Genomic DNA, 12,333 nt, shown 5'->3' on the forward strand with positions numbered 1-12,333 from the left:
CCCACAGCAGGCACCTGTGAGGGACTCCAACAGATGCTCTTGTAGGTGGTCTGAGCAGAGAAGCCTTTGGGAACTAGAGGGCAGGAACAATGTTCTCCCAAAGACCCTTCTAGAGAAGGTCTTTGGAAGATGCTCAAGGGAGTATGAAATACTGCACCCATCCATTCCTGCTCGTTACCCAATCATGGTAACAACAGTCTTGCCAGGATCTCAGACGGATACAGATTTTTTGAGCCCCAGGGCTGGACCAGGCTCCCTCCCACACGTAAGACCCATGGGTTTTGCTATGAGGCTCACTGGGGAAAGGGATATCCTGGAGGGTGTTATTTCAACTAGACCTTTTTCACCCACCATTGACTGAATTTACTGTTGGAAACAGAGAGGAGAGCTCCATATGTTTAGCACTTTTGTTACAAATTTTGTGCAAAAAAGAGATGTGCTGCTAATGGGCCTTTTGGGCTGGGCTTGGACAACCTGTTTTAATGCTTTATGTGGGATCATGGGGACACAAGTAACCACACCGCACACACCAGAGTTACATCTCCTTTTTTTTTCTTTTTAATTATTTAGAGGAGGGGATGACAATTTTTTTTTTTTATTTTTCTCTTTTAATTATTTAGAGGAGAAGGGTGACTTTTTTTTTTTTTAATTTTTCTCTTTTTAATTATTGATAGGAGGAGATGACAATTGGGATAGACAGCTGAGAAGCTGCTCCCAAAGCCACCACGGTGCCTCCTCTTCCCCAGGTGCTTCGGCTCCTATTTCCCCTTCCAGCCGGGTGGGATGCAGCAGTAGTACTTGCAGTCGGAGGAGAAGGACCACACGTCCGCCTTGGTGCACTTGCTGGAGCAGTACCCCACCTTGGGGCAGTGCTTCCTTATCTGCCCGTAGCCTGCAAGGGGAGACGGGGGAGAGCGGTTGGGTCAGGAGAGGAGCCTCTGCGCCCCATTGCCATGCCCTCCCATCACCCCCAGGTCTAAGTGTGGCAGTGGTCAGGAGGACGAGACCCTGCTCCTGGGGAGGTCCTGCTCCAGTCTCCCACATGCCCACCACTCCTGCCCAAGCCCAGCCCCAAAGCAGGAAGGGACCTTGAAGAGCACAAGCCTGAGAAACTCCTTGTGCATCCTTCTCCCCCCAGCTGGTGACTACAGGGCCAGCTGATGCCACAGGTGCAGTTTGAGAAAGAGGTGCTGCCGAGAAAGAGGTGCTGCCAAGGAGAGCACATTCATCCGCCTTTAGGAGAGACAACCCAAAAGCAAAGTTCACAAAGATGCCCATCTGTGCAAGACTTCACAGACGTCCTGCACCTCTGTTTAAGAGACAGGATCAGTGTTCTCAGAGCAAAACAGCAAAAGCAACACCAAACTAGTTTTGAATAATTGAGTTGGTGTTCCAAAAAAATACGGAGGGTTTCACAGGTGGCAGTTCCTGTGGTAACCAGAAATCTGATCTGCATGTGTTCAAAGAGATTCAAGTGCCAAATACTAAGCACCAGGGTGGGAGACTGTTGGCCTAAAATAGCTGGGAAATGATGTGCAGAGTGAATGGATATTGGACTGGGAACCCTTCTGAGCCCCAAATCTCCCTTTCATTTATTGAAGAGGGAGGCGACAACCAGAGCGGGAGGGATATCTGTAAGCACTGGACATTAAACATGCGAAGGAACTGGACCCTGAAGATATAGACAGAACTGGTTTGACACAAAAGGTGGCATCATCTGAGCAAAGGAAATATCCAGGAGGCTGATGTCTGTAAAAGACATCCAGTACTCACTTGGTACTCCATGGCTAAAATAATTGCACCAGGGCCCAGCTCACTGTGACCTAGAAGGTGTCAAAAATGTCTAAAACATCTTAAATGTGCCTCTTACAGTACTTTAAAGTAATTTTTTCTTTAAAGACTCATTTGTCTGCACACGAATGTAGAGTCCCATTTAAGACAACCTTGGGCAACCAAGTCATCTGTGCATTTGCAGAAGACCAGCACCCAGCTGCATACCCGAAGGACCAGACACATCTATGTGGGCAACAAAATCACAGCTTTTAAAGCCAATAAAGACCATGTTTGCCCAAGCTACCTATCAAGCATGGCCCACTGACCCTCATCACTCTGGTTCTCCCATGTTGTCCAGCTCACCTTCCAATACAATTCACCCTCTTACCTGGGACAGCCAAGGAGACCAGCAGGAAGACAGCGAAGACAAGGTAGAGGAACCTCATGGCTGGAGATGAGCTGGGATCTCAGCAAGGCTGGAGAGAGGATGGTTGGAGACACCCTGAGCTGGACGCTGCTGAGTGGCAAGGCTGGGAATCCTCATATTTATAGTGCATTTCTGAGCAGAGAGGAGGGTTCTGGGGGAGGTCCTGTTGCTCACGGGACCTCTCATGGTTCATCGCACAGCACAACTGCCGGCCCCTCCATGCTGCACCTGGGTATGTTGGCAAAGCTCTGCTCTCCCCAGATCTGGTATCAATACCCAATTCAAATGAAAACCATTGAGTGTGACAGGAGCGAACGGTGAGTAGATAGAACAGATCTGCTGGGGCAGAGGGACCTCATAGGGAACAAGATCAATATCAAAGGGCTTCAGGCCTTTCTCAATGTTTGGCAGGGATGCAGCTGCATGCAATAGGGCTGAGCCATGGCCAGGATGCACCGATAGCTCTCCCTGCATTGTCTAGAGCTGTCACCGTGAGGGGCCGGACAAACTGAGAGGGGCCCTGGTGCGAGCAGGCTTGCGTCAGGAAGGACCCGATGTCCATGTATCACTCTCTTGGGAACCACGACTGCAAAATCCCTCTGATCAATTTAGCAAACACCATGTTCAGTGTAGCCTGCTCTCTTGTTCCCTCTCACCCTGATGGGCAGGAGTGCTGGAGCTAACAGACATTTCCCAGGAGCCTGGATGAGCTGACCACTTGCAGACACTTCGATCATCACCTCTTCCTCACAGACCCCCCCAAAGACAGCTCTGGGTTCTCAAGCTGATCCGTCCTGCCAGGGGAGCTCTGATGCCAACAGAAGGTTATTCAGAGCAGTGAAATGAAAGTTGACTGCAAGGAGTCTGCAAGGCAGAAGGATCTCAGCACTGAGTGGCAGCATAAGCAGATGGCAAACAAGACTCAGTGATTGCAAACTTAATTTCACCTTCCAGGAAAGAGGTGGTCCTAAAGAGCACTCCAGAAAAAAAAAGTCACCTCAGTGTTTGGAGACAGTCAGAAAGGAAAACTCAGTGTTAGGATTTGCTAGAATGGGCACGGACAAAAATCAGTGTGTCTCTGTAACAATTTTGAGGGTATTTCATGCTGCATACTGTGCACGCTGCTGGTGTCCCTGTCTCTGTAGACATAGAGTAGAACAAGAAGAGGTACAAAGAATGGTAACAAGGATGGTGAACGCTGAGGACTTGTTTTCAGACAGTCAGATAGTAATTATACTGGGACTGTTCCACTATAGGAGGAGATGAGTATGTGAGGATATGTGACAGCAGTGTCACATATCTTTGTTAGTGTCCAAACAAACTCTCTTTGTTAGTGTCCTAACAAAGAGAGAACTATGGTTTTTCTTTTTTCATAACCAGAGAAGTAGGAGATGATGTCAAAAGCATAATGCACTGCACAAAGAAATTCTTTCACACTGCACACAATGGGATGGTGCAACTCATTGCTGTAGATATTGTGGAGGAAGAAATTGTAAAGGTGTTCAGAAAGCAAGTAGGGCAGTCAATCTAAGTTTGAAGTTTGCTCTGCTCTGAGCAGCTGGCTGGACCAGATGACCTCCAGAGCTTCCTTCCACCCTGCATTATTCTATACTTCCATGAAATCCATAAAATGCATTGAGGGGCATTCAGCACAATGATGTGGATCTGTATCCAGCTCAACAACCCCCAAACCTCAGACTGCTGGAATTGGATGAGTTTCCAAACATGCTACTGTATGTTTGCCATGTTCTTCCACTCTTCTAAGCATCAGCTATTCACCACTGTGAGACTGGAGACACTCGGTTAGTTGGGTCCCTGCTATGGAGGGAGCAACAAAGCTGGTGAAGGGTCTAAAGAACAGGTCCTGTGAGGAACGGCTGAGGGAACTGGGGTTGTTTAGCCTGGAGAAAAGGAGGCTGAGGGGAGACCTGGTTGCTCTTTACAACTACCTGAAAGGAGGTTGTAGCCAGGTGGGTGTTGGTCTCTTCTCCCAAGTAACAAGTGATAGGACAAGAGGAAATGGCCTCAAGTTGTGCCAGGGGAGGTGTAGATTGGAGATTAGGGAAAATGTCTTCACCCAAAGGGTTGTCAAGCCCTGGAACAGGCTGCCCAGGGAAGTGGTGGAGTCACCATCCCTGGAGGTATTTAAAAGATGTGTAGATGTGGTGCTTAGGAAAATGGATTAGTGGTGGCTTTGGCAGTGCTAGGTTAATGGTTGGACTTGATGATCTTAAAGGTCTTTTCCAATCTAAATGATTCTGTGATTCTATGATTCTATAATATGGTTTACTCTTCTATGGCTGTCATACTAGTAAATAAACTGAGCTGAAGCCTGAGGCAGCAAGCTGGCTGTCCCACTGGTAAATTTTTAGCATAGCCCTGGCCATGCTTTCTTCCAAGGCCACCTGGCACTTTTGCAAATACATTTCCCACGACACTTCATGTGTCTCCGTGGGACAGGTATGATTTCCAGCATGACTGAGATGTGGTCATCCTGCTTTGAGTGGAAGAGAGTTTAATACTATGGATGTGGCCAGGGTATGCCCACTGGGCTCAGGATCACAGAGTGGGCCTTTGTACTGTTCAGTTTACCAACAAAGACATAACCATGATGATTTATTGTATGTTGCTACACAAAATGCATGAAACTGTAGATGTCATAGAATCACAGAATCACAGAATCACAGAATCACAGAATGGTTTGGGTTAGAAGGGACCTCAAAGCCCATCTAGTTCCAACCCCCTGCCATGGGCAGGGACACCCTCCACTAGCCCAGGCTGCCCAAAGCCCCATCCAACCTGGCCTTGAACACTGCCAGGGAGCCAGGGGCAGCCACAGCTTCTCTGGGCAACCTGTGCCAGGGCCTCAGCACCCTCACGGGGAAGGATTTCTGCCTCAAATCCCATCTCCCCTCCTTCGCTTAAAGCCATTCCCCTTGTCCTGTCACTCCTTGCCCTTGTCAACAGTCCCTCTCCAGCTTTCTTGTAGGCCCCTTCAGGTACTGGAAGGGTGCTATAAGGTCTCCCCAGAGCTTTCTCCAGGCTGAACAAGCCCAACTCTCTCAGCCTGAGGTCTCCAGAGCAGAGGTGCTCCAGCCCTCGCATCATCTCTGTGGCCTCCTGTGGACTCGCTCCAACAGCTCCATGTCCTTCTTGTCCTGGGGACCCCACAGCTGGACGCAGCACTGCAGGGGGGTCTCACCAGAGTGGAGTAGAGGGGGAGAATCCCCTCCCTTGACCTGCTGGTCACACTGCTGGGGATCCAGCCCAGGACACGGTTGGCTTTCTGGGCTGTGAGTGCACATTGCTGGCTCATGTTGAGCTTCTCCTCCCCCAACACCCCCAAGTCCTTCTCCTCAGGGCTGCTCTCAACCCATTCCCCACCCAGCCTATAGTTCTGCTTGGGATTGCCCTCACCCATGTGTAGGACCTTGCCCTTGGCCTTGCTGAACTTCATGCGGTTCGCACAGGCCCACCTCTCCAGCCTGTCAAGGTCCCTCTGGATGGCACCCCTTCCCTCCAGCATGTTGACCACACCACACAGCTTGGCGTTTTGGCAAACTTGCAGAGGGGGCACTCAATCCAACTGTCCATGTCATCAACAAAGATGTTAAACAGTGCAGGTCCCAGTACTGACCCCTGAGGAACGTCGCTTGTCACAGATCTCCACTTGGACATTGAGCCATTGACCACAAGTCTTTGAGTGCGACCATCCAGACAATTCCCTATCCACTGAGTGGTTCATCTGTCAAATCCATGTCTCTCCAATTTAGAGACAAGGGTGTTGTCCGGAACAGTGTCAAATGCCTTGCACAAGTCCAGGTAGATGACGTCAGTTGCCCTTCCCTTATCCACCAATGCTGTAACCCCATCATAGAAGGCCACCAAATTTGACAGGCATGATTTGCCCTTAGTGAAGCCATGTTGGCTGTCACCAATCACCTCCTTGTTTTCCATGTGCCTCAGCATAGTCTCCAGGAGGATCTGCTCCATGACCTTGCCAGGCACGGAGGTGAGACTGACCAGCCTGTAGCTCCCCAGGTCTTCCTTTTCTGCCTTTTTAAAAATGGGGGTTATGTTTCCCCTTTTCCAGTCAGTGGGAACTTCAATGAACTGCCAGGACTTCTCAAATATGATGGAGAGTGGCCTGGCCACTTCATCTGCCAGTTCCCTCAGGACCGGCGGATGCATCTCATCAGGTCCCATGGACTTGTGCACCGTCAGGTTCCTTAGATGGTCTCAAACTTGATCTTCTCCTACAGTGGGTGATTCTTCATCCTCCCAGTCCCTGCCTTTGCCTTCTGTGACTTTGTTGGTGTGACTAGAGCACGTTCCGGTGAAGACTGAGACAAAAAAAGTCATTGAGTACCTCAGCTTTCTCCATATCCGGGGTAAACAGGTCTCCCGTTTCCTTCCAGAGGGGGCCCACATTTTCCCTAGTCTTCGTTTTATCACCAATGTAGCTACAGAAACTTTTCTTGTTGCCCTTGGCATCCCTGGCCAGATTTAATTCTATCAAGGCTTTGGCTTTCCTAACCTGATCCCTGGCTGCTCAGACAGTTTCTCTGTATTCCTCCCAGGCCACCTGCCCTTGCTTCCACCCTGTCTCAGCTTCCTTCTTGTGTTTGACTTTGCCCAGGAGCTCCTTGTTCATCCATGCAGGCCTCAGGGCATTACTGCCTGACTTTCTCTTTGTTGGGATGCATTGCTCCTGAGCTTGGAGGAGATAATCCTTGAATATTAGCCAGCTGTCTTGGGCCCCTCTTACCTCTAGAGCTTTGTCCCATGGTACTCCACCAAGCAGATCCCTGAGGAGGCCAAAATTTTCTCTCCTGAAGTCCAGGGGAGTGAGCTTGCTGTACACCCTCCTCACTGCCCTGAGGATCTTGAACTCCACCATTTCATGGTCACTGCAGCTTCACATTCCCCACCAGCCCCTCTTTGTTGGTGAGAACAAGGTCCAGCATGGCACCTCTCCTCCTTGGCTCCTCTATCTATTGTTGAAGTTATCAACAATGCATTCCAGGAACCTCCTGGATTGCTTATGCCCTGCTGTGTTGTCCCTGCCTCAGATATTGGTGTGGTCGAAGTCCCCTATGAGGTCACCAGGGCTTATGAATATGAGGCTGCTCTTATCTGTCTATAGAGGGCTTCATCTGCTCAGTCTCCCTGGTCAGGTGGCCTGTAGCAGACCCCCACTATAGTGTCACCAGTTCCTGCCCTCCTTGTAAACCTGACCCATTAGCTCCTGATCCATCCCCAGGTGGAGCTCCATGCACTCCAGCTGGTCACTGACATAGAGGTGACACCCCCTCCTCATCTCCTCTGCCTGTCTTTCCTAAAGACCCTGTATCCTTCCATTCACACTCCAGTCATAGGAGCCATCCCACCACGTCTCCATGATGTCAATGAGATCTGTCCTTAGAGTCACTGCTCCACATCCCCAAGGCAGAGCTCCTCACAGCCCTAATCATCCCTCTCAGAAGTGTGTCAAGCCTCTTTGGGAATACTACCAACAACTGGCCTCCCTCACATCATTTCCCCTCCCTCAGGACACTGTTCTTCATCCCACTAGAAACACTGTCCCACACACAACACTGAACTGTCATCACTGCAGTTGCATCTGGACCACCCTAGGAATGGGGAACATATTATTCCCTTCCTATGTACTCTTTTTTCCAGATTTGTGGGGCATCATGGCTCCCACATTTTTTTTCCCATCATCATCATCTCAGTTATTCCAGATTTTGTTATAGTGGTCCCTTAACCATCGCAGCTCTAGGCTCTCTCCAAATATTCCACTTCATGTTGAAGTATGGTGGTCCAAGCAGTAAACAGCACACTACCTGAAAGTCTAGCAGTTTGGAGTAATAAATGGATTAATTTAAGTGCCTGACAAGTGATAACCCTGTTGGGTTTTTTTTAGAAAGAATGATTTCTGCCTTTTCCATAACAGGATGACAGTGTACCATCATGTGCACCTTGTTGCCCACTGCAGCCCCACATCTCTCCTGCAGAATCACTGCATTGCCAGATATTGCTTATTCCACCTTCTCCACCAATTGTTCCTGTCTTTTGAAAAAAAAAGTCAGTCTCCTGTGTCCTCCAACATGCTGCAGTCACTTTCAGCCTGCTATTTGCAAATTCAGTAAGCACAATCTTTGTTCTATTATGCAATTTGTTAATGAAGACCCTGGATAGTTCAGGACTCAGAACAGCCTTCTGTGATGTCCTTCTACCATCACCATGGTAACTGGAAATTTATTAACTCCTGTTCATAAACCATTTTTTCCTTCATTTCCTTTAGGTCATGATCAATACTGAAAAAAAAACGAAACCCAAAATTGAGACAAAATACCCAGCCAAATGAAGGTGATGAAAATGTTGTAGAGCAACACATTTGGGGGAGAACCCTGAGGAACCTCACAGCTGGTGCATTGCTCAGGGATGGATGCACCCTGAAAACTATTCCCCATGAGGGATCTGATGCCCCAGTATTGTCCATTGTGTCTGTGCCTTGCAGACGGTGTCCAGAGCTTATCAGAACGGCACCCAGACTTAATTCCTGCTCCTCTGGGGAGCCGCTCCGCTGTCGGCAGCCCCGGCTGGCGCTGGGTCAAGCAGAGCCGTGCCTGGCGGCTCCGCGTGTGCAGCCGGATCTGGGGGAGGGAGAATTGCCCCCGCGTGTCCGGGTTGGTGAAAGTGGCCAGCGAGTGGTGAGGAGAAGCCCACTGGAGCATGGACCTGGCTGCCAGGTGCCTTTGTGAGTGGGACCAGTGGGTCGGGGTGACATTGCACACGCCGGCAAGCAAACAACGCCTCTTTGGAGATGGGTTTGCTCAAGTTTCTCCTCCTGCCGTGCTGCTCGTGGCAGGAGTCTATCTCTAAGCACCAGTGTCTCTATCTTTGTTTTTGATGAGTATTGTTCTTTGCTCCTGGCACACCAGGATCTCCCCTCGTCTCCAGGCATGAGCATTTTCTACGCTGTTTTGCTTTTCTCTTGTTTGTCTCCATGCCCACCCAGGTAACACAGCAGCTAGGAAGCTAGAGAGGACAGAGAGAGAGCTGGAAGGTCAAACTTAGGAATCATCACCTTCAGAGTCTTCTTGTCTGGGCAACCTGTGGTGGGACAACTTTGTATAAAGTCTCCAATGGCCTTAAATTTTGTATGCTCAGATTGTTGAAGAATAAACTGGAGAAAAAGTCTTCCCAGTTTCTCATCTGTCACTTGTTTACCCTCTTTCCAGATTTCTCCATGCCTTCTCTCTTTTTTATGCCTTGCCCCAACTATTTGCCACTACATGTTCATACCCTCCTAGCCCCCTCCTTCATTCTTTGCTTTTTCCCTTTGCTCTTCACTCTGTCCTTTTCTTGTTTCTCATGACCACTACAGGGAAAAAACTCTGCTCATTTCTGCAATTGACCATTCATAAGCTTTTAAAATGAATAATTGTATTTACTGGAATTTTGAAGGAAAAGAAATCCTTACTCTTATGCCAAGCAGCTTCTTTTTTTCTTGACAGGTAACTGGGTTTTTTTTTCAGATGCAGAATTTATTTTATAGATACTGAATGTGTATGTTCCTATAAATGTTCAACAGGGAATCCCTCATACAAGCTACTCACATTTGAATTCAAACAAACACCACCACTTATTGCTAATGTCGGCTCAGCACGCAGTGCTGCAGTGTTTGTGTGGATTCATCTTTTCTGGATGCAAAACCAACAGCTGTAATTTCCTCCTTTGAGTTAAGGCACAAAGACCAGAAAGGATGAGTCTGGAGGAGTCTACAGATACACAAAAGAAACCATTGCTGGGAGATGCTGAAGCACTCTGCACCACAGGAGAAACAGCAGAGCTGGGGAAAAGCCAGCTGAGAAGGGGAAGGATCTTTTATGTTTCTTTGCAAAACATATTTTTCACTGTATTTTTGAATCGGATATGATCTAGCCTCAATCTAATTAATTTTTTTTCCCCCAGAAATTCTAGAACCATTTTTCTCCAGGCAGATCTGTCACCTTGCACAGATATTTTCACAGGGCTTATTTCTTTCCAGCTTTTTCCTGGTAAGCGTAGTGACCTCTGCCATCCTTGTATTGTTTACACAGGCTGCCTCTGTACCAGTAAATTGAATATTTGCAAGGGTGGTAATAAGAAATGTATAGTCTATCATCATGATATAAATCTGGGCTTATTTTCCCTTGTTTGTTACTTTGCAATTACCACGTTTTGTAAATCTTTCCCAAAATGCTTAGCAGTGAACATAAACTTGGTGTAGCCTACTTCAGAGTATTAGGTACGGAGGATTTCTACTGTGCAGCAATAGTAATTGCCAGATTAGACTCATATGATGCTGCTAACAAAGTGCTCCAGGAAAGGTAGATGCAATGGATGCAGTTGTAGAAGGTGAGTACCTCAACAGCTCTTTAAAACTAGAGATAAATTATCCAGCAAAATAAGTAATGATGGTCCTTGCTGCTTTTAAACTAGACCCCTTGTTTTTCACCTGTATTAAATTATGTCAGGCACATTTTCAAGGAGGAAGGAGGGCAGTAAGAAAACTCCCTTGTCCTATCCCATTGTATCTTATCACCTTCCCAGGGTATCCTGGAATACCTACGAGTTTGTACACCTATGAGTTATCCATGAAACCCTTCCATTGTAAATTTTCACACAAGCAGATAAAAGTCCTCACCTAGTTCTTCCAACCAGATGTGATTTGTTTCTGTGGCTCGTGGTGCCCAGAGGACCTCCCTTTCCCACTGCTCTTGGTTCATTCAATCCAGAAGTGGGAAAGACAAGAGGGTGAATGGCTCAGGTAGTGAGGCAGCAAAGGGAACTGGGTTCTCTTGACTCCTCTCATCTGGTTCTTTGCAGTTGAAAATTTGAAGCCAAGTCCTTGGTATGTCTAATCAGCTGAACCTTATGCTGTGTGGCAAGATGTCAAAAGGATAACAGCTCAGCTGTGGAGGCAAGGAAGTTTGCAGCCTTGGTTCATCCTGCTGTCTGCTTTTCTGCTGAACTGCTCAAATATTTTCATTTGCTACGAACTAAACAGCATTAGGTCTCCTAGGTCTCCTGGTCCATAGACCAGCTGGCCTGGTTTGGCCATTGCCATGATATTAAACTCTATCAGCTACCAAAACAGTGTGGTTCTATCCAAAATGCCTATTGGGCATGGTCCTTCGTTCGTGGTAACTTCTGAACTTGCACTTCGGATTTTGTAAACCTAGTTGTGCTGGGACACATCAGCTCCCGGGACTGTGCCAACTATTTAGGAGTACAGCACCATTTACATTAGAGTATGGGCACACCCTAGGGTAGCTCAGGATCACAACATCTCTAAGTATTAAAGAAAGAAGGACTAAATACAATCAGATCTTCTGGACTTCATAAGCCATGGAGTTGCATTCTTGCCGAAAATTTTCTCTGGCGAAGAGTATCCAGTCGTGAGTTGAAGATCTCCAGGAAATGAAGACACCACCACTTCTTTTATTAATTACTATCACTCTTAAGAACTAAGCTTTCTTTTTAAGCTTAATCTGTTTAAAAAAAGAAGTAGCATCAGGAGGTTATGCCTTCCTCTGTTCAGTTAAACAGCGGTATTTATTTTGTGGTACATTCTCCCTGTGAAGATACTTGTACCCTGGACTGAATCACTCCCCAACGCAAAGATTTGATAAGCCACACTGCTTCGCCTCCTTATCTTCCCTCAAGGTGACATTTCCTCCATTTCACTACGTGAAATCAACATCCTTTTCCCAAAACATGTTCTTTCCAGTAGCATCACCAACCACAAACATTCAGTTCAATGCGAGTCAGCAGGGTAGCCTTGCAGCAGTGAAGGCCAACTGTACTGAACTGTATCAGCAAAACCATGGACAGCAGGTCAAAGGAAGTGATTATTTCCCTCTGCTTGGCACATACAGGACTGCATCTGGGCTCCTGTGTCCAGTTTTGGGCTCCTCAGTACAAGAAAGATATCAGTAAAGGCATGAGTTCTGCTGTTTCTATCCAGAGTTTGATATCTCTGCCATTTGCCTTCTACACAGCTACATGAAATTATCGGCCCAGAGCTCTGCTGTGTTCAGACTAACACAGCGCTTCTTTTTACCTGTGACAAGGTATTTGCA

General features: G+C 47.6%; 1 protein-coding gene across 1 annotated transcript; it reads right to left on the reverse strand.

Moving 5' to 3' along the window:
- Positions 1 to 474: 474 nt before the first annotated feature.
- On the reverse strand, positions 475 to 2,219 carry LOC129205114 (cygnin). Its single transcript, XM_054822202.1, has 2 exons — positions 2,162 to 2,219; positions 475 to 892 (listed from the first exon to the last, which is right to left on the reverse strand). The coding sequence occupies exons 1-2, from the start codon at positions 2,217 to 2,219 to the stop codon at positions 759 to 761; spliced, it is 192 nt and encodes a 63-aa protein (XP_054678177.1). The 3' UTR covers positions 475 to 758.
- Positions 2,220 to 12,333: the final 10,114 nt, after the last annotated feature.

The sequence above is a fragment of the Grus americana genome, chromosome 3 (assembly GCF_028858705.1).
Source record: "Grus americana isolate bGruAme1 chromosome 3, bGruAme1.mat, whole genome shotgun sequence".
Lineage (NCBI taxonomy): Eukaryota > Metazoa > Chordata > Aves > Gruiformes > Gruidae > Grus > Grus americana.